We start from the raw sequence: 26,813 nt of genomic DNA on the forward strand, positions 1-26,813 counted from the left end.
TCTCCTTTAGGATGCAACTTTGGAAAGCCCTGGCTCAGACCTTCCCTGGACCTCCCATTGGCACCGCAGGTGTCCTCCCAGTCCAGCTCTCCATGTGAGTGCCAGAGCACACACTGCCTCCCCTCTGCGGGGCTCCAGCTCCTCTCCACTGGGGACAAGCTTCAGCCTGCATCTCCAAGGCCCACAGACTGAACATCTGCAGCCACTCTCCTCAGCCAGCTCTCCAAGTCCCTGCCATCCATCTTCACTAGACAGAAGGTGGGACTGGCACGCGCTCACCTCTCTGGACTCCAGCACCCTATGCGTGCTCAGTAAGGGTTTGGTGAATGCAGGAACCTCTCTGAGAACTGTCACTGCCCACTGCACACAGTCCCACTGTCTGTGACCTGAGAGTCACATGGTTCTAGTTTGTGGCCTTTGTAACCCCCCACCCCCCGCAGTGCACCACAAAGTAGCAGCAATAAAATCCAACTGCTTGTCCCGGAGTCCCAGCGGGAAGGCCTCCCTGGCAGGCCAGCAGGTGCACTCTGGGACAGCCCCTCCACAGCCCTGTAGGGCAGAAACAGAGGCTCCTGCACTGCCCCCCTCCAGAAGAGGCAGATACCTGCAGGAGCCCAGAGGGAACACGGAAGGGTGCTGCTTCCAGGCATTCACCGGGAGGGGAGCTGGGCGTGGATTCTCTCCTGGTCTCCGGTTCCCCATAACAGGTCACAGAGCTGCTACTAATAGAACCAAGGCATCCCACCGGGTTTTTCTGCTAGAGGAGGCTCTCAGCTCTCCGGTCATGTGCTTGGCCCAGGCTGCCTTGGTAGACCAAGTAATGAACGAACCTCTGATGCCCAGCATGGGCCCTGATGCTCAGCTCTCCGCGTTACCTCCTGCAAGTGGCAGGAGCAGGCTAAGCAGGATGGCCAGGTTTTTTTTTTTTTTCTTCCCTGGAAGATCCTAATTCTCTTTCCCAGGAACTAACTTATTGTGCCTAATAGAATTTATGCCACTCCACTAAGTCAGAATGCTGTCTCCAGGAGGCCCCATAATAGGAAGTTCTGGCTGAGACGTGCCTAGCATCAGACCTTCTAGGATCAGCCACAGCAGCAGGCCAGGTTTGCGTCCCAATCCTGAGCCCTGCACTGTGTCCCCACAGAACAGCCTTTGTGCCCAGGGGTTGCTGCCAGCCTCGGGCCACAGCTGCCTGGAGGGTCCCAAGGGAACATCAAGTGGCGGACTCCTCTGCCTTCCTGCTCCCTGGGTCATTCGAGGAGCCCTGGACCTACTGGTGTATTAAAAACCATGAAAGGGTTTGGGGGTGACCTGTTGTCTCCTAAGGTGTCTGGAAACCAGGAGGGACAGGGGAGACCGTCGTAGGTACTCCCGTCCCGGGGATGGGGGCGGGCCGGGGAAGTCCTGGCGGCCTAAAGAGCGCAGACCAGCCGCGCAGCCCGTGGGTCCCTGGGGAGGCGGCTTGGGCGGAGGGAAGCCACGGCCGCCTGGGCCCTGAGCTCCTCCCAGCCTCGCCGGGAGGCGTGTGGGGGATCGGAGCGGCCCCCAGGCCAATCCCCAGGGACGCGGGGCCCAGGCACGGTGCCCGGAACAAAGGCCCGAAGAGGGGTCCGGGAGAGGCGGCTCCCCGGGGGCCGGGGCAGGGGCGGGTCCCCTCTCCGCCAGCTCCTCCCTCTCCTCCTCTTCCTCCCCGAAGAGGCCAGGCCCGCGCGCAGCCCCGGCAGCGTCAACTTCTCCAACGATTTTCAAGTAGTCGGGTGTGCAGGGGTGGGAGCTGGGTGGGGTGAGGAAGAAGAGGAGGAGGAAGGCTCTCGGGCGCCTTGGACGTGGTTCAGGAATCCGCCGCTACCGCCGCCGTGGGCCGGAGCCGGAGGGCTCGGGGCAGGACCACTCGCTCGCCCGCTTGCTGCGCGGAACGGCGCCCGCCTGGCGCCGCTTCCCGCCGGGCTTGCGGACCGGCCCTCGTTCGCAGCCCGCCGTCGCCCTCTGCGGGGAGGCGCAGGACCCCGGCGCTGCGGGCTCGGGGCCCCTCCGGCTGCGATCTTCCGAGAGAACGGCGAAGGTGTGAGCGGATGCTGCCCGCCCCGGACCGCAGCCACGGAGACACGGATCCGCCCGCGCCAGAGGCGGCGGGACAGCCGCGGTAAGTGGAGAGCCAACATCCTGGAACCGCCAGCCGGAGCGGGGAGGCCGCCTGGACAAGCGCCTCCAACCTTTCGTGTCCCGCGAGCGCCAAACTTTGCAAGAAGCGGAGGATGGGAGAGGAGGAAACTCCTGGCGCGGGGCGAACCCCATGAGGGTGTCCCTAGCTGCGGCACCGGGTGCCATTCACCGCGTACCCCTGGATCCTCACTGCTCTGGGCGCACGCACCACGCGTGTCGCGGGCCTGAGCGCAAGTTCCTGCAAGCGCGGAGTCTGGACTTTTAAACCAGACACATCCTCTGGCCACTTCGTGAACGCGCAGTCCCCAAGGACAGCCAGGGCCCAAGGAGTTGGGGGTTCCCGGAGACAGAGCGAGAGAGGGGGAAATCGACTTCGCGGGCGGTCCTCGGGCTCCACAGGAGCGGGTTTGGACTGCAACTCTGGGTGATGTGTCTGGGTGATGTGTCTGGGCGTGCGCAGCCCTTCCGGGGGCGAGGCTCGGGGACAGGAGCAAGTGATTCAGAAACTCAGGCCTGGGGAGCCGCGTGGAGAAGGCAGGCGGGCCCCCTGCTTTGGGCCAGCTGGGCTCCGGCGGTGACAGGCTCCAGAGGGAAGTGGAGACCCTTCCCCCAGCGGATGTACTTCCTCCCAGGGCTTTCACGGGGAAGGGTCTAGGAGATGCCGGCCCTGGGTAGTGTGTGTAAGGAGCCTGTGGGAAGATGAAGATTGGAAGGTGAGCAAGAGGCCGGCCCTATTAGGAGGGCTGCTTTCCATTGCACCTGAGATTGCCTTTGGGGTCTGGTGCGCAGGGACCTGGGGCCTGAGAATATTCTAAGGGTTTTCCGGGACTAGTGCTCAACCTGGTGGATGTTCCACTGAGAAGCCTTGATGCCAGTAATTAGTATTTGATATGGACTCAAGTGGCCCAAGAGGGCAGCAGGGACTTTTGTGACTGTGGCTGGCGCAGTGGGAGTAGTGTGCGGTTTTGCAGGTTCACTGGGGGTCTCAATAGGAGGAGATGGTTTTCAATTTGTAGCAGAGGAAGGAGTGAAGCCGGGCCTGGGTGAGTGCCAGGCTAAGGGTTGAGGGGGAGGCAGAGGGACCCCTGGAACCTGTGGAACCGCACTGGTGTGTGTGCTCAGACCCAGCTCTCCCCAACCTGGCTGGAGGTGGCTCTCAGGAAGGGCAAGGGGCTGGATCCTCCCATGGCAGTGATTTGGTTCCAAGGTGGCAGGGCAGTGGCCTTGCCTGCACTGGGTGTCCATTGGGTTCGCTGGGGCCAGCTGGTGCAAGCTTCCAGAGGAGCAGACACATCTCTTGTGCCTGCCTCTGGGATGGAGCCAGGACAGGTCACCACAGAGGCCTGTCATTTACACCCCCTAGGGCAGCACTGTGCCTTGGCTGTGTGGGAGGGCTTTCCTCCCTGAGGCTGGATTTAGTACCTGTATGGGTGACACCAGGCCTGAAGGAGAGGGGAGGGGAGGTGCACTTGGCCAGCCCTGATTTCATATGGCGCTGTAAGACTGCATCCGGTCACACCGTTACTGTTCCACCTTGTCGTTGAGGTGCTGTGCACCTATTAGGGTTTCCTGAAGCCGTTACAGCGCTCAGCAATAACATCTCACCCCATTTTGTACAGGTTAGGAAACGGACTCAGAAGAGGTGAGTTACCCAGCTGGTGAGAAGCAAAGTCAGGATTTGAACCTGGAAAGTCCGACTCCAGAACTGGTGCCACGTCCACTGGGCTGGGCTGTTTGTAGATTTCTACTGGTTCTCCATGACAACCAGGAAACCACGTTGAGGCTACTTGCTAAGGTGGCCCTCTTTCCAGACACCCTCTATCAGGCCAAGGCTAGACCGTGGGCCCTGGGAATCAAAGGCCGGGTGGTCCCAGACTGCTGGGATGGTCAGGGGCTTGGCGGTGGATTTGGCAGGGGGAGCAGGCAGTAATTCCGGGAAGAGATGATTCGCTGCTTATCTGAGAACTGGGGCCAGTGCTGCCATGTGTGACCATACCTTAGGAAAGAAATGGCTAGGTGAGGGGAAACGTGGTTGCACGAATGACTGTGGTTCCAATTCTGGTGGGTTCGCGTGTTCCTGTCCCCTGCGGCCTAAAGTGGAGTTGTCTGTTACCTGGGAAATTGGTCCTCACAGACCACCTCCTTGTGGAGGGAAGCTGGACTCTGTGGCAAAGTTTGGTTACCAGCCGAGATGAATCAGACCAAGCTGGGCAGTTGGGAAGGGGGTGACAGTGTGGTAACCTGGTCCCTGGCTTCTGTGTGTTCACACACACGCCCCAAGGAGGGACAAAAGCTCTCTGTGGGGCCCCACCTTGCAGATGAGGAGCTGAGGCTGGGAGAAGTGTGGTGCCTGTACCAGGGCCTGGAGCTAGGAGCAGCTGTGCCTGGGGCGAGTGAATGTATGTCTAGCTGCCATTCCCTTCTGGGGCTAAGAGGTCTGGCTGGCTCAATCCAGCTCACCCGCACTGGAGCCTGTGGTGCAGGTGTCTCTTGGATGAGGAAGCTGGGGGGGAGTGGATGAGCACTGCCCAGCTCACCTCTGCTCCCCTCTCACGGGAAGCCAACCTGGGTGAATCCCAGAGCTTTTGCAGCACCAAGCCACAGAGCTGCTGGACCCCTCTGCCTGGCCGAGTGGCATACAGGAGCTGCCATACCTGAGGGGCCCAGACCATTGTACCCCGACTCTGGCTCAGTGCCTGTCACACAGATATGCTTGGGGAGATTGTCAGGTGTGGTGCAGGAAGCCACTGTCCCCAACCAGGATGTCTTGGATGGGAGGAGGCCCTCCAGGAGGACTCTGAGGTAGTACCTAGCAGGACATAGTCCTGGGGCAGAAGCAGGAGCTGCCACCTTATCTCTCTGTTGTGCCCTGAGACGGGTGTGGGCCTGCCCTGGCAGGCTGGATACACTTTGGGCATCTGTCTCCAACATCCCAAATCTGGCTGCCCGTGTGGAGGGAGGGGGCCGCTGCCAGGCTCTGTCCCCCCCTGCCCTCTGTCCCTTCTGTGTCCCTGTCTGCTCGCAAAGATGGCTTTGTGTTGAGAAAATACATCCACTGCGGACTGGGAGGACTCTAGGAAGCATCCGGAGGGAAGGTGTGGAAAGTAAACAAGCCTGTTTCTAACTCAGGCCTGTCCTGATGCCACCAGCCAACCACACCCACCCCCGGGAGACAGGCTTCCAGGGTCTTATTTGGCTTCTTGTGGTTACACCTGCCCCTCCCACCCCGCCCGCCACGCCCTCTCAGCTTTAGGAGCCTCAAAAGCCAGGATGCAAGCCCTTCACCGGCCATTGCAGGATGCCAGAGGCTGGCGCAGGAGGATCCTGTGTGAGGAAAGAGCTGCCCGCCTCTACCCCCCCGCCCCCGCCCGCCCCGGGACTCACAGCTGAATGAGGCCTCTGTTCTCTTTTGGTAGTTGGGTGAGTCTGACTTTGTTGGTCCACAACGGTGGGGCCCAGGATGTCAGCGGGAAACAGGACTGGAAGCGGAGCAGGTGGGGCTCAGCTATGGGATGTTGACAGCCTAGCAAGAGAAATGTTCTTGACTTTAGAATCTGCGCCCTTCCACTGCAGTTTGTGATCCCAGTGAGTTTCCCTATGTCTTTCTGTTGGACTAACTTCCCTCCAGAGTGCATTGTCCAGAAGCCATGTGTCCCTGTTCCCCTTTGGCAACAGGGGTTTTCAAACTAGGTTCCCTGGAGGCCCAGAGTCCCAGCGGGGACTTAGAAGCCTGATAGGAGGGGCGGCCCAGGCTCACCTTTCTCTGATCTGCTCCACGTTATTGGGCTTCCAAGGAAAGTTCTGGTTCACAAGAAGGCTCCAAGAGCTTAGCTGTCAGCCTCTGACGTGCCACGGTGCCACTTGGTGCCTGTGCCAGCTCACTCAGCTACCTGGGATTTGGCCCGGGCCCTCGCACTCTCCCCCTCGTCCCCTCTTCTCCCTTCCTCTCCGGCTGCCTCACCATTTGCAGGCTTCTGGAAAGTGCTAACGTTCCTGAGTCCAAAGCAGCACTATCTGGGGAAATAGTTTGCCACCCCCTGGCTAAGACTGTACTGGATTTCAGCAAAGAATTTCACAACTCTGGTCACACTGGCCCAGGCCCCAACTCTCTTCTGGAGACATGCAGAGCCTTCTTTTGGGAGACAGAGGGGAGGCCCAGGGACAGACGGGGCTGAAGAGGTCTGGAGATTAGAACCCGTGAGTAACAAGGGGGTGTTCTCACTAACAGACCTGTGACCAGTGCTGGGCGCAGTCTGAGAGATGCTCTTTCTCTTTCCCTTTTCTTGCCAGTCTGGAGTGTGGTGCAGGTGTCGGGGGAGGGCACACAGGACACAGATAGCTTGTGTGCCATGTGGGCTGCTGGGTTGCTGACCATTTCACAGATGGGAGTACCAAGACAGAATAAGTTACCTCCCTCTACAGGGACTTCAGCAGAAGTGGGCTTGAGTGCAGCCAGCCTGGAAACCACCTGTGTGTGTGTGTCCTGCTGGGCCCACAGGAGTGTTGTCACATAGTCATGGCCGGGTGGGCCACTGGGGAGGCCACATGAGGACATGTGTATCTTGGGACCCACCCTAGGTCTGACCCTGGCATGCACAGTCCCACGAGCAGCCCTGTTGGCAAGGCCCACCTTTCTGTTCAAGCTGTTCCCTGCCTCTGGGTCCTGGTCTCTAGATGTGGTGGCAGGGGGCAGCCATGGGGTAGGTGGACTGGGAGATTGGGGGTCTCTGCCCCATGGATGTTCCAGGGCGACTTCGTACTCTTTCCCGCTCACCGTTTCCCTGTCCCCTCCAGGAGGAAGCCCGGAGCTGCCTGAGCTCACTGCTGGCTTCCCCAGACCCTGCGAGCTTCCAGAACACATTCATCCCCCAGCATATTTCACTGGCCCTGGCTTTCTGAATGCCCCCCCCGACCCTGCCTTGTACAGCCTTTCCAGATGTGGAGGGTACTCCCTCCCCTCATCACTCCTGGTACTGGGTGAGGGCCTACCTGCAAGCGAGCCCACTGCTTGGGGATTGATGGTACTTGCTCCTGTGGTCCCCATTGTGTGCTGAGCTCTGCCAGGCAGCACCACGTCCTCCTTGCTTCCCATTGCACCTTCCACGGTGTGCACCTAAGTGGCCATCCCTGACCTGTGGCGTCAGTGAGTGACAAACGTGATACAGGGCATGTGAGGAGCTGCAGGCTGGGAGGAGGGGACTGTGCTGTGAGGAAGCGGTCAGTGTGCTGGCGAGGGTGGCGCGAGTCCCAGGGGAAGGGCATAGCCTGTGGAAATTATTACCCTGTGGGCATCAGGCTGGGACCCTAAACTTGTGCCTGAGACTGTTCTAGAGGCCTTGCTGCCCCACCTGCCTACAGGTATCCCTTTGAGTTATGGGCTATGGGGACAGTTGCATTTGGGGTCCACTACCAAGTTTCATCCTTAAGTGGTTCCTGTTCTTGTCCTCCTCAGAGATGTCATTTAACTTCTCTCCAGGATCCAGTTCTGACACCCAGGGCCAGAGATACCCCCTGTGGCTGACTGGCTGACCTTGAGCAGAGAGAAGGAGCCATGGGCACAGGTGGGGGTCCCCTGCAGTGCCAATTCTGTCTGCTTAGACTGTCTGCCTAGAAGTGGACCTGTGAGTGCTGCCTAGAAGTGGGCCTGCAGGTGCAGCACACCTGCTTGTGCCTGATGCTACGTGTGGGTGGTGGAGAACAGGACACCCTTTTGGACCGGAGGAGAAGGCGCAGACACTGAGGCACACATGACCACCCCTGTGATGAGACTTCAGAAATGGGCGTGAGATTTGAGGACAGCTTTGTGGAGGAGGGGATTGTCCCAGTGCAGGGAGGGATGCTAAGCAGAGACCCCGGGTGGGAGAGTTCAGGATGGACTGCAGGGCTTGGTGGAGTCCAGCTGGACTGAACTACAGTTGGCAGGAGGCAGGAAGCAGAGGGCGAAGGAGCTGAGGCAGGCTGGAACTGGCGGTTCCCAGTGCGGGTCCTCGAGCCAGGCTGCCTGGAAACCCCCAACCTCCGCTTCCCGCCTGTGTGGCCATGGTAAGTCACCTGACTTCTCTGTGATTGTGCTCAGAGTTGTCTGCCACCTGTGGGTGATGAGAGAAGATGTGTTTTTTGTTTTGTTTTTAAAGATTTATTTTTTTTTATTGGAAAGGCAGAAAAGAGGAGAGATAGAGGAAGATCTTTTGTTCAATGATTCAGTCTCTTCTTTTTTTTAAGATTTATTTATTTTTATTGGAAAGTCAGATATACAGACAGGAGGAGAGATAGAGAGGAAGATCTTCCGTCCAATGATTTACTCCCCAATGAGCGCAACGGCCAATGCTATGCCGATTCGAAGCCAGGAGCCAGGAACTTCTTCCAGGTTTCCCACACGGGTGCAAAGTCCCAAGGCTTTGGGCCGTCCTCAACTGCTTTCCCAGGCCACAAGCAGGGAGCTGGATGGGCAGTGGAGCTGCCAGGATTAGAACCGGCACCCATATGGGATCCCAGTGCGTGCAAGGCGAGAACTTTAACCACTACACTATTGCACCAGGCCTGAGAAGATGTGTTTTGTTTTCAGTTTCTTTAGCACTGACTTCAAAAATTTGTTAAGTGTCTTCATTTGACTTGAGAGACAGAGAGATCTTGCATCAAGGAAGTGGGGTAACCTCCCCACGGTCACTCAGCTGGAGGAAGGGGCTGGCTGGAGGACATAGTGTCAGCCAGGTCTGCCTGGCACTTGGGTCTTTCCTCAAAGGGGTGGGGGGCTAGGGAAAGTAGCAAAGGAAGCACGAAGCTGTGCGCTGGACTGGGGCTGCAGCCAGGAGTTGAGCCTGGTCCCTGGGGCAGGGAGGACTGGAGCTGACAGGGGAGAGGTGACTGGAGGGGAGGCTGCAGTACACAGCTCTGCATTCATAGCCCTGGGGCGGCCCTGGAGCCGCTGGGGGAAAACATGACTTCACCCGCCGGCGCCTGCCGCCCACCTGCCGCTCTGCTGGTCTGCCACTGCCTGCCCCTGTGGTTCTCCGGTGAACTCTGCTCGCAGGCCCTCGGGATGGGACTCTCTGCCAAAGATCCTCTCCCCTACTTCCTGCCCCAGGGAGCACCCTTCACCCTGTCCCGCAGGCGTGTGTACTGTCTAGGCAGAAGATTCTGGAAATGGGGATGTGCTTGGGTGGGGGTGTGCCTCTGTGCCCAGCCTTCGGTTGGAATTCTGGCGGAGACTGTCATTTTTAGACTTGAATTTCCTTCAAGAGGCGCCTGCTTAATCAATTGGTAATTGATGTTTGAAAAGTGGAGCCTTGGGACAGCTGTGTGCCCAGGCTGTGCCCTGTCCTGAGCAGTGTCAGAGACTGATACCCAGGCCCCTCGAGGGCACAGGTGGTGAGTATTCCAGTGGTTTAGGAACTTTGCATCCCCACTCAGGGCTTTGCTTGTGTCGAGCCAACTGCACAGGCAGCCTCATTCATCCTATGGATACCGTCACTGTGGGGCTACGTAGCCAGGAGGTAAACTTACAGCTGCCCCATGTCCTGGTGTGCTCCTAGCTAACCCACCCTGCCATCCAGCCCCAAATGCAGCCACCGGAGACCCATGGGATGTGAGATATGCCCAATAAATTGGGCATCACTGGCAAGAAGTGCCAGGGCTGTCTCCAGCTGCCCGTAAGGGACGTTCCTCAGAGCTGGGTGAAGATTGTTGGTCCACTTGGAGGTGCCAGAGAGTGTCCAGCCCCCTTGGCAGGAGACACCCTGAGGGTGAAAGGTTTCTCTAAGCCCCAGAGACTCTGCCCTGGGTGGAGCACGGAGACCCAGGGGCAGTCTTCCTGGTTCTTCTGGGCCAGACCCGGGAAGGGAGTGTGAGTCAGGCTGGGGGCTACATGCCAGCTTCCTCAGCCCAGGCTGCTGTAGCTGCTGCCCGGCTTCCATTGCCAGGGCTGCCGACAGCCAGGCTGGTGGACAGGAGAGTGCTGCCCTCCCAGCCTGCCTGGAGCTTCTCAAGGAAGACGTTAGTCTGGTTTTGCCAGGTGAGCACATTGATGCTTCAAGGAGCATTCCCTGCCAGCCAGAGGAGGCCTGGACGCTTAGGTAGCTTAGGTCGTGGAGCAGACTTGCTGGAGGAGGAGGAGGAGCCAACCTGCCCCCTGACCCTGAGCAGCACCGCCTGGCCACTTCCTTCCTGGCTGAGCTTGTCTGATTCACTCCATAGTTACCCAGTGTCTGTGTTTTGGCTGGGTGGGAGATGTCATTTCCTGGGGACAGTGAGTCAACCCTTTTCCCTGGGACATGTCTGAAGCCCCGGAGCTCTCCTCCAGCATCCAGGGCAGGTGCCCCCTCCATCTCCGAGCCAGCACTGTTGGAGCTGCCCACAAGCTGACAGGTGCCGCACGAACACCCAAAAGACTGAATCTGCAGCCCCCAGGGTTTCCTTTCCCTTTAAGGCCCAGGTCTCCAAACCCCAAGCCCCCCAATCCTGGGTGGTTTGGGCAAAACCAGCTTCCCCTTTTCTCTCTTCCCCTAAGGATTTCTGGGAAGCCCCCAGGCCTGCAGCTAAGTTCCCAGCCCACAGGGCAGGGCAGCTCCTCCTGGCTCCGCACTCCCCAGCTCCGGGCAGCGTAAGGCTTTTCCCACACGGGTGGGCAGGCAGTAAGGTGGGACATGAGCCATACCCATCCTCTCCTTCCAACCCCCACTGCCTCCCAGGGTGTGCATCAGAACTTCTGGGATGCAAGTGGAGGTTGGGACCTACACCCAGACTCTCCTAAGGGGTGCGGTAGCCAGCCCAACCACTGTCAACTACTTGGCCAAATGCCTGCCCCAGTTGTCTACTTATAAAGCAACTGGAATCCTTACCCAGCTAGACTCCCTGTTCTATCCTCGGGTGAGCTAAGCCACAACCCAGGCTATTAACCAGCTCTGGAAATAGCCTGGGACCCCCTACAGAGTCCAGCTCTGCCAGGGGATTGCTGTTCGGAGCCTTGGCCAATGGCCGCTCTTCCCTGAGCTGCCTGGGCTGCCTGCAGTCCTGGCTCCCAGCCCCAAGTAGTCCTCCTGACTCTGCCTCTAGGGCACACTTGGAGACCTCAGCCTCCATCCCACTGCCCTGGCCCTGTGCCCCCCCTCCCCACCTGTCCCTTCTCTGTTTTCTCCTCTTGACCTGCAGGGGAGAGGACCCCAGCTGGGACTCAGGCTTGGCTGTGGGGAGTCTGACCAGACCGTGCTGCCTTGGGCCAATCTGTGTTACTGCAGAGTCCTCTTCGCTTCATTTTTTTTTCCTTCAAGCTCCGAGCCACCTGTTAGCCTGAAGTGACATCACCACCTGCCTAGTGCCAGGCACCCATAGGCCCCATCCCACTGGGTCTTAAAGACACTGGAGCTCCATGTTGTGTTGCTGCCCCCTTTGACAGAGTGAGGGGTCTGTCCTTGACTGGAACACACACACACACAAACGCCCGGCGGGCTGGGAGCAGCATACGCTTGGGCTCAGCAAGCAGCGGGTGAGCTCCTTGCCCACAGCTGCCCTAAGCACAAGACCAGTAAGCATGGCACAGTGCCCTCTGCATCCCTCCTGTGTGCATGGAGCTTCCATGCTGGGTGTTCGGTCCTCAGTGCCCCTGTGTGGCCAGTGCTGTCACTGAGCCCTACGTACAGATGAAAAGATTGAGGCATGAGGGCCTGTGTGGCTAGCAGGCTGTGACCGAGGAGTGGGAAAAGCTCTGTCTGCACCTGAAGGGCCGCCAGCCTTGGGCACTAGGTTAGACCGGCTCCTGTACAGCATAGCACCCTAGACCACAAGCAGGAGTGTCAGGCGCAGCTCGGTGACTGGTGACTGCCTCTGACCTTGGGGACCCAGCGTCAAGGGGAAATTCACAGCATCTGGGTTAGCCCTTGGCCCTGGAATAGGCTTCTCTTCCCTTGCTGCCCTCCGCCATGCCCATCCTCCCTGCCTTCTCTGCATGTGGGTTTTTCCAGTGTGGAGCAGTGACAATATGCACACATCACTTCTTGTGCAGGGTGGGATGTGTGCAGAGTGGTGTGGGGCAGAGATGGGTGGAGCAGGTATGCAGGCAAGGAGACCCTGTCCCCCCAGCTGGGCACGGGGGCTGGCCACTTGGCTCCTGAGGGGGATAATGGAGGCGGGGTGGTGGCAAGGATTGTCTGTCCCCTGGGTTGGCACGAGACTGGGGAGGCACAAGAGGGCTTTGTGAGAAGACGGGTGACAGGTGATGGGGGGGAATGTTGGGGGAGTGTTGAACAGGCCCGGGGGGGGGTGACAAGTGGATCATGGTGTGGGGCAGGACCAAGGGGTGCTCTGGGTTGGGGAGTGTCTGGAGCTTGGGCTTGACCTTGTAGGCTGAGTGCGATTTGACTGAGAGCAGGTTGGGGCTGCTGGATGGGCTAGCTGTGCCGGCCCCTTTTCTCAAATTGCAAGCAGGGAGGGACCCCCGCCTCTCTGTCTTGTTTGTGTGATGGCAGTAGATGCTTAGTACTGTGAATCAACACACAAGAGAAGGCAGCAGACCAGCCTGGGATCCGTCACCCAGGGGTGGCTGGTTGGGGACCCGCCTTGCTGGTGGCGGGAAGGTGCCTACCCACTTTCGTTAACCTTTCAGACAGGCACCGGGGAGAGGTGTCTGCCTGAGAAGAACGTGACTGTATGTGTGGTCACCGCTTGCCAGGGACATGGTTACAATGACACTCCCAGCCTGGGGGTTAGCCTCAGACAGTGGTTTTTGCACTTTTTTTTTTTTTTGGACCAAAACCCCAGACACACACGAGCATTCTGAAACAGAAGCTTTCTGGAAGCCACCTTTGTCACTGTGACATGGGGTTTGCTCTGCTGTTGCTGAAGGGACTTGGAAATGCCGTCACTCACACGGCTGGGGAGCGTGAGACCCACCTCTGCACTGGCGGAAACAGTTGCTGCCCCGCCCTTCCAGGTTCTGACTCCATCCGGGCAGGGGTGACCTGAGACTGTGCAGTTCCACCAAGTTCTTGGCAGCGATGGAGGCTGCTGGCCTGGGAACCCCATGTCTGGTTCCACCTTCCCTCAGTATTTTTGCTCCTGTGGTCTTCTGGAGGGCTTTTTGCTTGTTTTAATTTAATTTAATTTAATTAGAGACTATCGTTCTTATCCTCTAGTTTTTACTCTATTTTTAAGATTTTTTTTTTTAAGATTTACTTATTTTTATTACAAAGTCAGCTATATAGAGAGGAAGATCTTCCGTCCGATGATTCATTCCCCAAGTGACCACAACGGCCGGTACTGAGCCTATCCTAAGCCAGGAGCTAGGAATTTCCTCCAGGTCTCCCACGCGGGTGCAGGGTCCCAAAGCATTGGGCCATCCTCGACAGCTTTCCCAGGCCACAAGCAGGGAGCTGGATGGAAAGTGGAGCTGCCGGGATTAGAACCGGCACCCATACGGGATCCCAGTGCTTTCAAGGTGAGGACTTTAGCCACTAGGCAATGCCGCCAGGCCCAGATTTATTTTATTTTTATTGGAAAGTCAGATATACAGAGAGAAGGAGAGACAGAGAGGAAGATCTTCAGTCCATTGATTTACTCGCCAAGCAGCCACAATGGCTGGAGCTGAGCCGATCCAAAGCCAGGAGCCAGGAGCCTCTTCTGGATCTCCCATGTAGGTGCAGGGTCCCAGGACTTTGGGCTGTCCTCGACTGCTTTCCCAGGGCACAGGCAGGGAGCTGGATGGGAAGTGAGGGCCACTGGGATTAGAACCAGCACCCATATGGCATCCCAGCTCAGGCAAGGTAAAGACTTTAGCCTCTAGGCTACTGTGCCAAACCCTAATTTTTATTTTTTAAATGCCCAAAACAATAGAGATCAGGTTGGGGCCAGAGCCAGGAGCTAGGAAATCAATCCAGGTCTCCCACGTGGGTGACAGTAACCTAGCTTCTTGAGCCATCACTGCTGCTTGCCAGGGTCTGCACTGGCAGGAAGCTGGAGCTGGGAGCCAGGACTGATGTGGGGTGCAGGCATGAGGCTCCTGAGGGTGCCGGGAAGGCGCTGTCATCGTGAGATTTAGCACTACCCTCCGGACGTCCAGCTTCGACCATGTGTGTGTGTGTATGAAGGGCTACATGCAGCAAGGATCTACTAAGCAAAGGACATTTATGCCCAGCCCTAGCTGAATGACCTGCCTCTCAAATCCCAAACTCACACAGCATAAAACCTCCAGCCCTTTGAGTTGTTCTGAAAGGCAATGAAAGGCGCCATTTACCACGCTGATTGCACCTTTCTGTGTTTATAGAGGGAAGACGGTAGGTCAAGCATAACTGCTCCCCCGCTTCCCCGAAATGGTCCCCATGCCTCTGATTGGAGTCTGGGGGCTCTCACCAGCTGCTCTTAGATCCCCAGTTTGTACTGGAGCCTTTTCCTCCTGCTGCCAAGTTCAGAGAGTGGCCTCTATCCTGTACTGCTTCTGCCCCTCCAGCCTGGGGGCTGTCTGCCTCCCTCTCCTAATCCCTCTCTGCGCTCTAGGGTTGGGGCAGCCCCCTCCTCAGTCTCACAGCCCTCCTGCAGCTTCGGGGGCTGGGCTGGGGAGGGGGCAGCGTGGAGGGGCACAGAGCCCGCTGTGTTCCAGTAACAATGGCCTCTTGATGGCTGGATTCTGCCTGGGCTGGGCTCTCGGCCGGACTTTGGGGAGGAGAAGTGCCCACAGCCTCCCAGGCAGCAGGCTCCCCATGCACTGGACTCCGGGCCCTCAGCGTACCCACAGAGCCTCATTTTCAGGCCCCGCTGCATTAGCAAGCACTCTCTCTCTCTTTCTCTCTCCTCCCCAGGGTCGAGCAGCTCCTGGGCACTGGGACTTGTCACTGAGCAGCCACTGGGGATTCATCTCGGTGTGCCTGTGCCACCCCAGCCCCCAGGGAATGCAGAGACACGCCCGTGCACAGATCCCTCCTCCGAATCTTGAAGAGATGAGCCAGGCATTGGTGTTTTTTAAGCTCCACAAGTGGTTCTCGTACTAGCTGGGATCAGGCAACCCTGGCCTCCCCACCGCCACATCCTTTAAGGAGCCGGGACCTGCAGAAGCCTGAATGTTGCCCTCCTCCTCTCCAGCTCCTCCCCACCTCCCCGCCCTGTAAACAGGAGTTCTGCAGAGGAGTGCCCACATGCAGGAGTTTATGACAACCCTGGTTATAGTCACAAGGCCTTGTCCAAGAAGGGGTGGGAGACTGGCCTGGGAGGGTTGTGTGTGTTGATGTGGCTGCAAGGTACCCGGTGATGGGGAATTCAAGGAGAGGCCCATGTCTGGCCCACCCTGTGAGGGCCTCTGGGCTCCCTCCCAGCGTAGCAGAGAGGCGAAGGGGCAGCAGCTCACGGACTAATAATCGGCTCTCAGAAAGGCCGACTCTGTGGAGACCGACCCTGATGCACATGTGAAGAGCAGACACCCTTCCACTAGGTCCTACCATTTAGAGGGGCCACACTACCACATTGTCAGCATGCAGGCTTGGGTTTGGGGGAGGGGGAATGCTCTAAGGTGCATTTATGAACTACGCACTGGAGGACTAGAGGAGGGTCGGGTCAGGCTAATTTAGCCTTTGCTGGCTAAATTTCCTGCATGTGGCCTTTGCTGGCTTTGGGTTTCCACAAGTATAAGATGGCAGCCTCCTTGATTTTAAGTTATGCACCTGACCTGATCTAAGGACATTAAGAACTAGAAGATGGCAGGTGCTATTTCAGTCCTTATGTTTTTTGGGCATGGCTGATGCAGTCCCAGGAAATGGAGGCAGTGTGTGAGCTGGGTGGATGAGGCTCCGGGGTCACACAGCTACAAGTGGCTGAGCATGTTCTCTCTGTGTTGCCTGGCTCACTACACTTGCCCCTCCTTGCAGCTAGACAGATATGGGTTCATATCCCAGCTCAATTCTACTCTGTGTCCTTGGCTAATGGTGAGGGCTGTATACCCAGGGAAGCCAGCTGGCCAGCCAGCAAGAGCCAGGATGTCACCCCCAGGAGGAGTTGGACTTCACTTTTCAGGAAAAGGGCCCAATGCCGCCATCCTGGTCTCACCCGGCTGCATTCACTATTGTGCCTCCAGGCCTGCTCAGTCGCTGTGATCTGTCCTGTGTAGCAGCCCAGCTCCCAGTCAGGGCTGGGCCGGGGTTGGTGACTTTCCCTTCCTGGTTACCCAGCCAGTAACAGACCCTCATCTAGGATGGTCTGCAGGCTCAGCTCTTCTGGGAAGTCAGCAGTGACCTGGTGCCTCTAGAGCAGCTTCCTTTCCATGCTCTTGGGGCCATGTATCTCAGAGAAGGAATGTGAGAAGCAAAAGGTCTGATGTTTCTCAATGAACTAGGGACAGATCCCCCAAAGGCCACCTCTTGCCCCTTGGTTGGATCCACCCATAGAGCATGATGGTCAAGTTCACATATCAGGGATAAGTCCCAGCTTCACTGATTAAAGGGGAGCAAGGTGTTTGCCTCTCCTTGCCTCGGCCCAGGATGGTGATGTCCTCTTACCTTGGTGTGTCCAGAGGGGTGGATGCATGTCATGCAGGAGTTGGCCTTAGGTCTGGTTTTATCAGCCTGCCTTTGGCAGGAGCTACACCAGCTCCTCCTCCTGCTTCCAGTTTCTGGCTCCATGCTTGGCCAGAGCCAGTGAACCACACATGCAGGCAAATGCCTATACTTGCCTCCAGTGAACTTTTATCATTTAGCACCGCCACATTTGCTCTCTCTACTGCTTTCACTTTCAAAATACCCCCCTTTGTTCTTCTAGCCCCTCTCTTCTTTCCACCAGAGAGCTGCCGGTTTGCCATGGGGCAGCAGAGGCTGGCTCAGTGTCTTTTCAAGTCAAAGTGCTCGACTGTCCCAGCACTGAGCAGCAAGTTTGTCGATTGGGCTGGGCTGCCTGCACACTCTCCCTCCAAAGCCGAGGTCTCATGGGGTTTCTGGGCTGTGCACCTGCACGGCATGCTCACCAGGTCCCATGCTGGCTTGGTGCCTGCTGCTGCTGCTGGGCCCATTGACCCCATATTCTGCCCCTCCTGGCCTCTCCCCTGCTGTCAAGGTGCAGTTGACACAAGAGATGCCCCACTAGCTGAGAAGCTTCTAGCTGCTTGTCTGTAGCCAGGTCTGGAGCTGGCCTGAGGCCTGGCACTAGGTGGATGTCCCCAAAACTGATGGCAGAAAGGCCAGTCTCTGATCCGGGGTGATGAGCATGGAGGAGGCCTGGACCCATCTGGACTGCTTCCCTTGGAAAAGTCGAAGCAACTCAGCTGGAGTCCTTCCTCTGAAGTTATCCTGCACCCATACCAAGAGAGAAGGGGGCAATGAAGAACGTGATGCCATTGGCCTGGGCAGGGCCTGGCTGCCCTTCGTGCCAAAGCCCAAAAAAATATTCACAAAAAAAAAAAAAAAAAAAACCTGCATCTGCTCTGAAGGCATGCAGACTTTTTCTGGTCAATATTCCCTAAACAATATGGTAATGACTATTTACGTAGTGTTTACATTTTAATAGAGATATAACTAACCTAGAGATGCTTTGAAGTCTGCTAGAGGATGTGTGAAGGCTCCTTGTGCCCCTTGGTATGAGGGACTTGAACACCTGCAGGCTTTGTTACCTGTAAGGGGACAACCGGGCAGCCGTGACCCTGACTCCTAGAAGCAGAGTTGCTGGGTTGAAAAATGCAAATTTGAAATTGTGATGGTTCAGACTGTGACTTTAAAAAAAGTCTCCCCCCTGACATGTGAGAGAGTGCTGTGTGCAAGACCAGACAGGATGGGGCAGGCTTTGGGGCTGTGGTATCTGGGGCAGGTTGGGCGACTCTTGGAGGAGCATGTCGGGATGCAGCTGCTTCTAGTTGGGGCTAAGCCAACTGGACCCTGCAGCCTGCAGGGTCACCATAGCAAGGGAAGGGAGGTCCCTTGCAGGGTCTGGGATCCTCCAAGGCCCAGGCATTGAGACACTTCTCCCTTTCACACCCGCTCCCCTAGTCTCAGCCGGGCTGCCAGTGAACCCAGGGTGTGAGGAGGAGGCCGGGCCATGGCTCAGCTGTGCAGTCATCCAGGAGCGTGTCCTGCTGAGTACCTCTTCTGGTCTGTCCCCCTAGCACCCTGCTGCTGGGTGCTTCTGAAGGGAAAGGGCTTCATGCGACTCTCTGGTCCCGAGGCACCAGGACACAGCCTCACCTTGTGGCTGATGGCATCTTAGTGATGGAAATGTGTGTGCCAAGGAGATGGTGGCAACACAGAGAGCAAAGGTGGGGTGCCTAGGGACAGTTACCTTCTATCTCTTAGAAGCAACAGGCCTCTCACATGGCCACCGTGGGGAACCGTGGACCTCAGGGGGACACAGGAAGACCATAGCTTTATTCAGGCACGGCTTGCTCCTGCACGTGCTCCCGACCTGCCTCGCTCACTGTCTTATGTATTCACCATCAGCATGTTCTGTTCACACTCAGGGCGCACGCTTCCATGGCCTTGCCCTGATTTTCCCCCAAACCCAAAGACCTTTTGTGGGGATGCCCTGTGGTTTTTAAATGTTGGCTCTTTTTTCATGAAAATATATAAAGGCGGGTGAGTAATAGTATAAAATTAGCCATGTCAAGGTCCCTGCCAGCGGTGTAGATTGGCAGCATTCTGCTCGGTCTCCTGGGCTCACAGTGTCTCCAGCTCCTCTCATTCAGGAAAACACATGGCAAAAGGAGGGTGCAAAGGTGGAATTACAAGGAGACCCTTGCATCTACCTTAGATCTTTGCAAAAAAGCAACTTTTCTGTGAACCTTGTTTTTAGACATTCTTAATAACTTCACAATTGATGCATCTTGTGAGTTACGGTTCAGTAAGAGGGTCTTGCGAGCTGAAGGCTTGAAGGTTGAATGCACTCAAGGAATACTGCTTGGATGGAGGGAGTGTGTGTATGCCTGTTTTAAGATTTCTTTTATTTTGAAAGTCAGAGTTACAGAGGGAGGGAAAGAGGGAGTGAGAGAGATCTTCCATCCACTGGTTCACTCTCCAGATGGCTGCCAGCCAGGACTGGGTCAGACCAGAGCCAGGAGTAGGGTGCTTCTTCCAGTTCTCCCACATGGATATCAGGGGCCCATGCACTTGGGCCATCTTCCTCTGCTTTTCCCAGGCACATCAGCAGGGAGCTGGATTGGAAGTGAAGCTAGCAGGAACTGAACTGGTGCTCATATGGGATTTAAAGAAAATGGCTTTAGCTGCTGAGCCACAGTGCTGGCCCTTTAAGCGAGAAAGAGGGAGACTTCCTCTTCTCTGCTTCACACTCCTGGTGGCCACCATGGCTAGGACTAATCCTGGCTGAAGCCAGGAACCTGAAATACCATCTGGGTCTCCCACGTGGATGGCAGGGACCCAGACCCTTAGGCAGATTTCTGTTGCTTTTCTACTAGTATTCAGAGGTAGCTGGACCGGAAGTGAAGTAGTCAGGACTTGAATCAGTATCACGGTATGGGCTGCTGGCCTTGCTAGCTGAGGCTTACCCCTCTGTGCACCAACATCCACCTGAAGGGCTTACGTGAGAGGAGAGTCGGAATTTTTGGGTGGGTGTGGGAGGTGGGCACCTGAGATGCCCCCATCCCAGCGCCCTCCCTCAGGTGCAGTCTCCCCCCTCAAGTGCCCTGCCCACAGCGGGGGACCTTGGCAGCACCTCACCCCACTGATGACATGGAAATGTCATCATCCTCCGATGGGACAACTGTGCTTAGAGAAGGTTTAAGTGCCTGGCGAAGGTTTCAGGGCTCAGGGACAGGAACGGCAGCGCTAGCTGTGGCCAGAACCACCGTGAACTCCGTGCCATCTTCCTTCTGCTTCTCCAGCACGGCTGTGAGCACATGCATGATTAGCACGCAGTGTATTCCTTCCGAGCTAAGTAGACGGTCTTTGCGCCCTGTCCGCCCTGGGAGGGGGCGCGGGCCATATTCTGCCCCCAGGCTTTGTTGCTGATTATTGCCACCTCACCTTGCACAACCCCACCCCCACCTCCTTGAAGCAACTACTCCCTCAGCGTCCGTATGCCCACTCTGCCTTCTGTGCCCGTGACTGCTCACAGCATGTGTGGGCTGACTCATAACGGAGCTTGTGCTTCTGTGACCGGTCTATGCTCCCAGCATGACGCCCGCGGTGGGCGTCTCGGAGGCGGAGCTGGGCTTGAGAACACTTTACACACTCTGCCCTCTCTCTTGGCTCCTCTGCTGGATGCAGCCTGGGTCCTGCCCTCTTTGGTGCACTGCTCGCACCATTTCCCAAATGGGCACGCTTCCCCCTTTTGAAACCTCCAATGAGATTTGGAAGAATGTTGAAGTGCCGCAGCTGTGGTCCTAGCCAAGGACAAGCAGCGGGAGAGGATGTCCGCTGAGGGGAGCCCCCACGTGCTGGTGTATTTGTTGAGCTCTGCATTAGTCATGTAGTTCCAGGCTCCTGGTAAGACATTTGAGAACTTGCCACACACGGAATTTCCAGGGCTGGGTGCACTTCCTGGGTCATGTTCAGATCAGTTTTGAGTGCGCCAGACTGGTGGGTGCTCCTGGGCAGCCCCCATCCCTGCTGCAACCATAACTGCGCAAGTGCTGTGATGGGGTGGGGGAAGGTCCGGCTCTCCTCTGACCCCAGGCCTGGGGGATGAAGAGTGTGCTGTCCTGTGTCCTCACACGAGCCTGCGTCCTGGCCAGTGTGGGGTCAGTGGCAGTCCTAGTCCTGCCTCCCTGACCCTCTGCAAATGGATGTCCGGGATGCTGGTTGACCTCACCCCCTCACAGCTTGGATGCTTGTGCGCTGTGGGAGCTGAGGCTAAGTGGGCCCAAGCTCAGGAGAGATAGCCGCAGTGTGAGGTGCTGGGGTGCATAGGGTACGCAGCCTTGCCCCAGCCCCATAAGGTAGCTAAGTAGACATGAGCCTAGGTGTAAAAGAGAGGGCTGAATAAAATGGGGATTTTTTTAAAAGATTTACTTATTTATTTTTATTGGAAAGTCAGATTTATACAGAGGAGACAGAGAGAAAAATCATCTGCCTGCTGGTTCACTCCCCAAGTAGCTGGAATGGAGCTGAGCTGATCCAAAGCCAGGAGCCTCCTCCGGGTCTCCCACACAGGAACAGGGTTCCAAGGCCTTGGGCTGTCCTCTACTGCTTTCCCAGGCCACAAGCAGAGAGCTGGAAGGGAAGTGGAGTAGCAGGGACACGAACCAGCACCCACATGGGATCCTGGCACATGCAAAGGATTTAGCCACTAGGTTATCACGTTAGGCCATCCTTTTTTTTTCTCTTTTAAAGATTTATTTTTATTGGAAAGACAGATCAAATTTACAGAAAGGAGAGTTACAAAGATCTTTTGTCTGCTGGTTCACTCCCCAAATGACTACAATGGCCAGAGCTGAGCCAATCAGAAGCCAGAAGCTTCTTGTGGGTCTTCCACACATGTGCAGGGTCCCAAGGCTTTGGACCATCCTCTACTGCTTTCTCAGGCCACAAGTAGGAAGCTGTATGGGAAGTGGAGCAGCTGGGACATGAAATGGTACCCATATGGGATCCTGGTGCTTGCAAGGAGAGGATTTAGTCATTGAGCTATTGTGCCGAGCCCCAAAATAGAAATTTCTAGAGAAAATCAGAAGCAAGCTCTGAAAGCAGCTGCTGTGGTGCAGCAGGCCCCGGCCCTGTGCCAAGGAGGTGTTCAGGCCCCACAACCACAGATAAGACCCTCCTAGGACTTCCGGGAATTCTACATCCTGAACACTCCAACCTGAAACTTCCCAGTGGAGGGAGGAAAGGCAGAGGACCCTTCCTCATGCCCATAAAAACCCCAGTCTGGATGCGGACGGGGTGCAGCCCTTCCCCAGATCACTGGCTCTGTCTGACCTGTGCACTCATCCTGTGCTACCTTGCTGTCTGTGAACCCCAGCTGCAGCCGCCGCCTCTGCTACCCCATCCATGGCTTCGCTTCTCCCGTGGCTCATTGGCTCACACACACTAAGTTCCGGATCCGGGCATCCTCGACTTCCCACACCATGTCTAGATGTCCCCAGCCTGGATGGGCTGCCCTCCTAGCTGCTCCCCAAACCATAACTTATCTGCCACTGACCTGGGGGCTTCCTTGCCCATTCCCCGTCCCCTTCCCTGGGGACTCAGAGGCAGGTGGTCTCCCACGGGTGACTCTGAGCTCCCTGCATGTCCTGCAGTGGGTACAGGGTTGTACTCCCATTTTTTCCCACAGAACCCCACCCCCGACACACACACACATACCAGCTGTCACTCTCCCTTGGTCCCTCTTCCTGCCATGGCATAGCCTGTGTGCGGGGCCTGTAGCAGCTGACTGAGGCCCCGGCCCCAACAAATGAGGGGAACGGAGTTTTGCAGCCTGATGCAATGTCTGGCAAGGCCCTGGCCTGCCTTATCAGAGCTCCGTTCATGGCTGGACTGGCTGGACCCCACCTCCCCCCAGGCGGAGGCAGGGCTGGGCTGCTGTCCATTTGGGGCCTGGCTGGGGGCCATCAGAGTGTAAACTGGTTCTCTGGTGAGGCCCCTTGCCAGGTCTGCTCACAGCTGTGAGAGGCTTAGTCCTGGAAGACGGCTGGGATTGCTAGGAGACTTCCAGTCACAGTATGGGAGGTCCCCGGGGCGGGGGTGTGCTCACATGGCTTGTTCCCATTGATGCCTGTGTCCCTAGCGCCAGTTCCCAGCGCGTACTTGTAGCATGAACACACATGTGACTCACTTGTAGACACAGCAGCCGCTGCTTCCTAATGTGCGACCACTAAGCGGGAATCAGTACCTGGCCAGTCATTTACCCCACGAGGTTTCCTGGAACCCCTGCTCTGTGCCAGGTGTGGTTTTGATCAAAGGTGGAGCTCTTTGCCTCGACAGTGTGTGAAGAAGGCACGGCCCACCCTGGAGGACATGCAGGGGTGCTGAGAGGGAAGGGGACAGACACTGGAGTCTGGGGGAAGCCTGAGGAGAGGACATCCAAGCTGAATCCTGAATGCCCACAGAAGGTCTAGAAGGGCCTCGGGCTAAGCGCCCAGCTCACACAGAGCCCCTAAGTGGGGGTGAAGAAGCATGGCTGGGGGAGGGAGGGGTAGGATGGGATGGGGTTTTGGAGGAGGGGTGGGGGGTAGGGAGCAGGGTCTGTGTCCAGAGGGCCCTGGTAGCCTGTGCTCTGCTCTGACTGGTGCCTTGGGGTGTGCGAGCTGCAGGAGCTGAGCCCACGCCTGCTGTGGCCATGGGCTCCCTGGTGCTGCCTGGGAGGGGGGCGGGAAGGGGAAAAGTGGACCCGTGCCTACCAAGGACAGGGAAAGGTGCCGGGGTGGGGGGGTGCGATGTGTGGCAACATCACCTCCTGCTTTGCTGAGTGGTTGCTGGCGCGTGGGGGCGTGGTGGGAGGTGAAAGGTGAGGCGCAGCAACGGGGAGCAGGACGGGGAGAGCTTTTTGGTTCCTTTGGTGAGCCAGGCTGGGGAAGTGGGAGCAGCCCCAGAAGGCATGAGACTGAGGGAGGGGGCACGGGGCCTTGTCAGGTCCTGTGGGGGGCAGGGGAGGCCTCCTGCCGACCCTCATCCAGATCCTGTGACCCTCCTTTGCAACCCTCTGACCCCCAACACTGTGACCCTCCCCGGCCCAGACACCTCCCCCATCTTCCGCAGAGCCTCTAAGCCTTTCTCTGACTTGGGATGGGGGGGTTGCCCACGGGGCTTCCAGAGCTGAACAGAGGGGCGGCCCCGGGCCTTGGCGCCCTGGCTGCTTCCTTTTAGGGTAGTGCTGGGCATAGTCTCTGGAGCCCCGTGTGGTTCTGATCGTAGGGAGGCTGCCACGGCAATGCAGAAACAGTGGGTGGTGTTTCGGGAAGGGTGGAGGAACATGTGGCCCAGGCAACAACCCCACTCAGCAAAGGCGTTAGACCTTCCCACAAGGGAGGGTGCTGTGCCCACCCCCACCCCCCGGGGCCCCAGCTTCTGCTCTCTTCTCCTGGTTAATGAACACTGAACCTCCGCACATCAGGTAATTTCCTCTTAGCAACGTTATGTGGGAGGGACCTTCTATGCTATAGGGGAAGCAGCAGGCCCAGAGAGGTGAAGTCTCTGTACAAGCTTGCATAGAATGGTAAGAGACGCAGCAAGGGCCAGAACCTGCAACTTGCAATCCCATCTCCTCCTTCCCTCTGCATCAGGCCCAGGCAACTCACAGCATCCAAGAGCCCAGGAATGGGGGTGGGAGGAGGGAAGTCAGGGTACAGCACCTTGCGCAACAAAGACAGGATGTTGGGTTAGACCCCATTGGTAGGACAGCAGGCTTAAACATGGCCTGTCACTTATCCTGCCCATGCCAATGGCCTACAAGGCAGCAGCCCCGACAGACCTGCCATCCACTGGTTCCCTCCCCAGATGCCCATAGGGCCAGGAGCTGGAAACTCAATCCAGGTCACCAGGATGGGTGGCAGGGAGCTAAGTACTTGGACCATCACCTGCCGCCTCCCGGGTGTACACGAACAGGAAGCGGAGCTGGGATTTGAAGCACGGATGCAGGCGCCAGCTGCCCAATCCCCCTCCCCTGCTATGTAGCAACCACGGATTTGTCTTTAGGTATTCAATTTCCTGCCACCAGGTATTTTGTCACTGGGAGGAACCTTTTTTCCTGGGCATACATGGACGCCTTTCATCTGGAGGGCAGGAGAGAAACTGATGGGGAAAGGGTGCTGTCCTATGAAAGACCTGGAGTGGCTTTGGGGCCTGGTCTCTTTGGAGACACAGGGCGGGGCCCTTGGCAGGTCCCATGGAGGTGTCCTGACTGCCCATTCCTCTCTCCTGCCCTGCCCCCAGGATGAGGGTGTCCCCCACCTGAAGACCCAGAGCTGAGCAGCTGTGGCTCACTGGAAGCTCATGGAGACGGTCCTGGCCTTGCCCCAGGAGCGCCGGGACTTCGTGCACAGCCTGAGGATGAGGAGCAGATATGCCTTGTTTCTCGCATTTGTGGTGGTGGTGTTTGTCTTCATCGAGAAGGAGAATAAGATCATATCCAGGTGAGGGGTGGGGTGGGGTGGGGTGACTGTGGCCAAGGCCCACCTGTGGGACACTCTGTGCCACTCCACCCATCCCAGGGGCCTGCAGCTGCCCACCCGTCCCCCCATGAACCCTTTCCACACACATCCTCACCTCCAAGCCCACCTCTCCCAGACAGGCATGGGGGAATCGCCTGCAAGACGGCTTGGCCTTGCCTAGTCATCCACCCTCTCCCTCTGCCCCCTCAACAGGGTCTCGGACAAGCTGAGGCAGATCCCGCAGGCCCTGGCAGAGGCCAACAGCACCAACCCGGAGCTGCTCTTGGCGGAAAACGCGTCCCTGGTGTCTTTGAGCGAGCTCGATTCCGCCTTCTCACAGATTCGGAGCCGCCTGCATAACCTCAGCCTACAACTGGGTGTGGAGCAGGCTGGGGAGGCCGAGGCGCACGCTGACCAGGTGCCACTCCTGCCGGCTGGGGCGGGGCCGCGGCGCCACGTGCTGCTCATGGCCACCACGCGCACGGGCTCGTCGTTCGTGGGCGAGTTCTTCAACCAGCAAGGCAATATCTTCTACCTCTTCGAGCCACTGTGGCACATCGAGCGCACTGTGGCCTTCGAGCCTGGAGGTGCCAACGCGGCGGGCTCAGCACTCGTGTACCGCGACGTGCTCCAGCAGCTGTTCCTGTGCGACCTCTACGTGCTGGAGCCCTTCATCACGCCTCTGCCAGAGGACCACATGACTGACTCCATGTTCCGCCGTGGCTCCAGCCGCTCGCTGTGCGAGGAACCTGTGTGCACGCCCTTGGTCAAGAAGGCCTTTGAGAAGTACCACTGCAAGAACCGCCGCTGCGGCCCGCTTAACGTGACCCTGGCCGCCGAGGCCTGCCGTCGCAAGCAGCACATGGCCCTCAAGGCCGTGCGCATCCGCCAGCTCGAGTTCCTGCAGCCGCTGGCGGAGGATCCCAGGCTGGACCTGCGCGTCATCCAGCTGGTGCGCGACCCACGGGCCGTGATGGCCTCGCGTATGGTGGCCTTCGCAGGCAAGTATGAGACTTGGAATAAGTGGTTAGCGGCGGGTCAGGACCAGCTGCACGAGGAGGAGGTGCAGCGGCTTCGGGGCAACTGTGAGAGCATCCGCCTATCGGCAGAGCTGGGCCTACAGCAGCCTGCGTGGCTGCGCGGCCGTTATATGCTTGTGCGCTACGAGGATGTGGCGCGTAGCCCGCTGCAGAAGGCACGCGAGATGTACCGCTTCGCCGGCATCCCCCTGACGCCGCAGGTGGAGGACTGGATCCAGAAGAACACACAGGTGGCGCACGGCAGCGGCATCTACTCCACGCAGAGAAACTCCTCGGAGCAGTTCAACAAGTGGCGCTTCAGCATGCCCTTTAAGCTGGCGCAGGTGGTGCAGACCGCCTGCGAACCCGCCATGCGCCTCTTCGGCTACAAGCTGGCCCCTGATGCCGCCGCGCTGGCCAACCGCTCCGTTAGCCTGCTGGAGGACCGGGGTACCTTCTGGGTCACGTAGGGAGGGGCGGCACCTGGGGCGCCAAAGACGCCTTCTGGTGGTAAGGCCCACCTTGCCTTTCTGCACATACAGACCGAGGGTGAGCCGCAGCTCTGGCTCCAGGTGTGGGAGCTGTAGCAGTGGCCCCCGCAGTCAAGCTAGCTTCCCCACTGCAGTCGCGACCCCGCG

General features: G+C 57.7%; 1 protein-coding gene across 1 annotated transcript; it reads left to right on the plus strand.

The window, feature by feature from the left end:
* Window positions 1-1,798: 1,798 nt before the first annotated feature.
* CHST3 (carbohydrate sulfotransferase 3) lies at window positions 1,799-26,753 on the plus strand. Its single transcript, XM_004583457.2, has 3 exons — window positions 1,799-2,143; window positions 24,939-25,138; window positions 25,370-26,753. The coding sequence occupies exons 2-3, from the start codon at window positions 24,999-25,001 to the stop codon at window positions 26,643-26,645; spliced, it is 1,416 nt and encodes a 471-aa protein (XP_004583514.1). The 5' UTR covers window positions 1,799-2,143; window positions 24,939-24,998; the 3' UTR covers window positions 26,646-26,753.
* Window positions 26,754-26,813: the final 60 nt, after the last annotated feature.

This window comes from Ochotona princeps, chromosome 13 (assembly GCF_030435755.1).
Source record: "Ochotona princeps isolate mOchPri1 chromosome 13, mOchPri1.hap1, whole genome shotgun sequence".
Lineage (NCBI taxonomy): Eukaryota > Metazoa > Chordata > Mammalia > Lagomorpha > Ochotonidae > Ochotona > Ochotona princeps.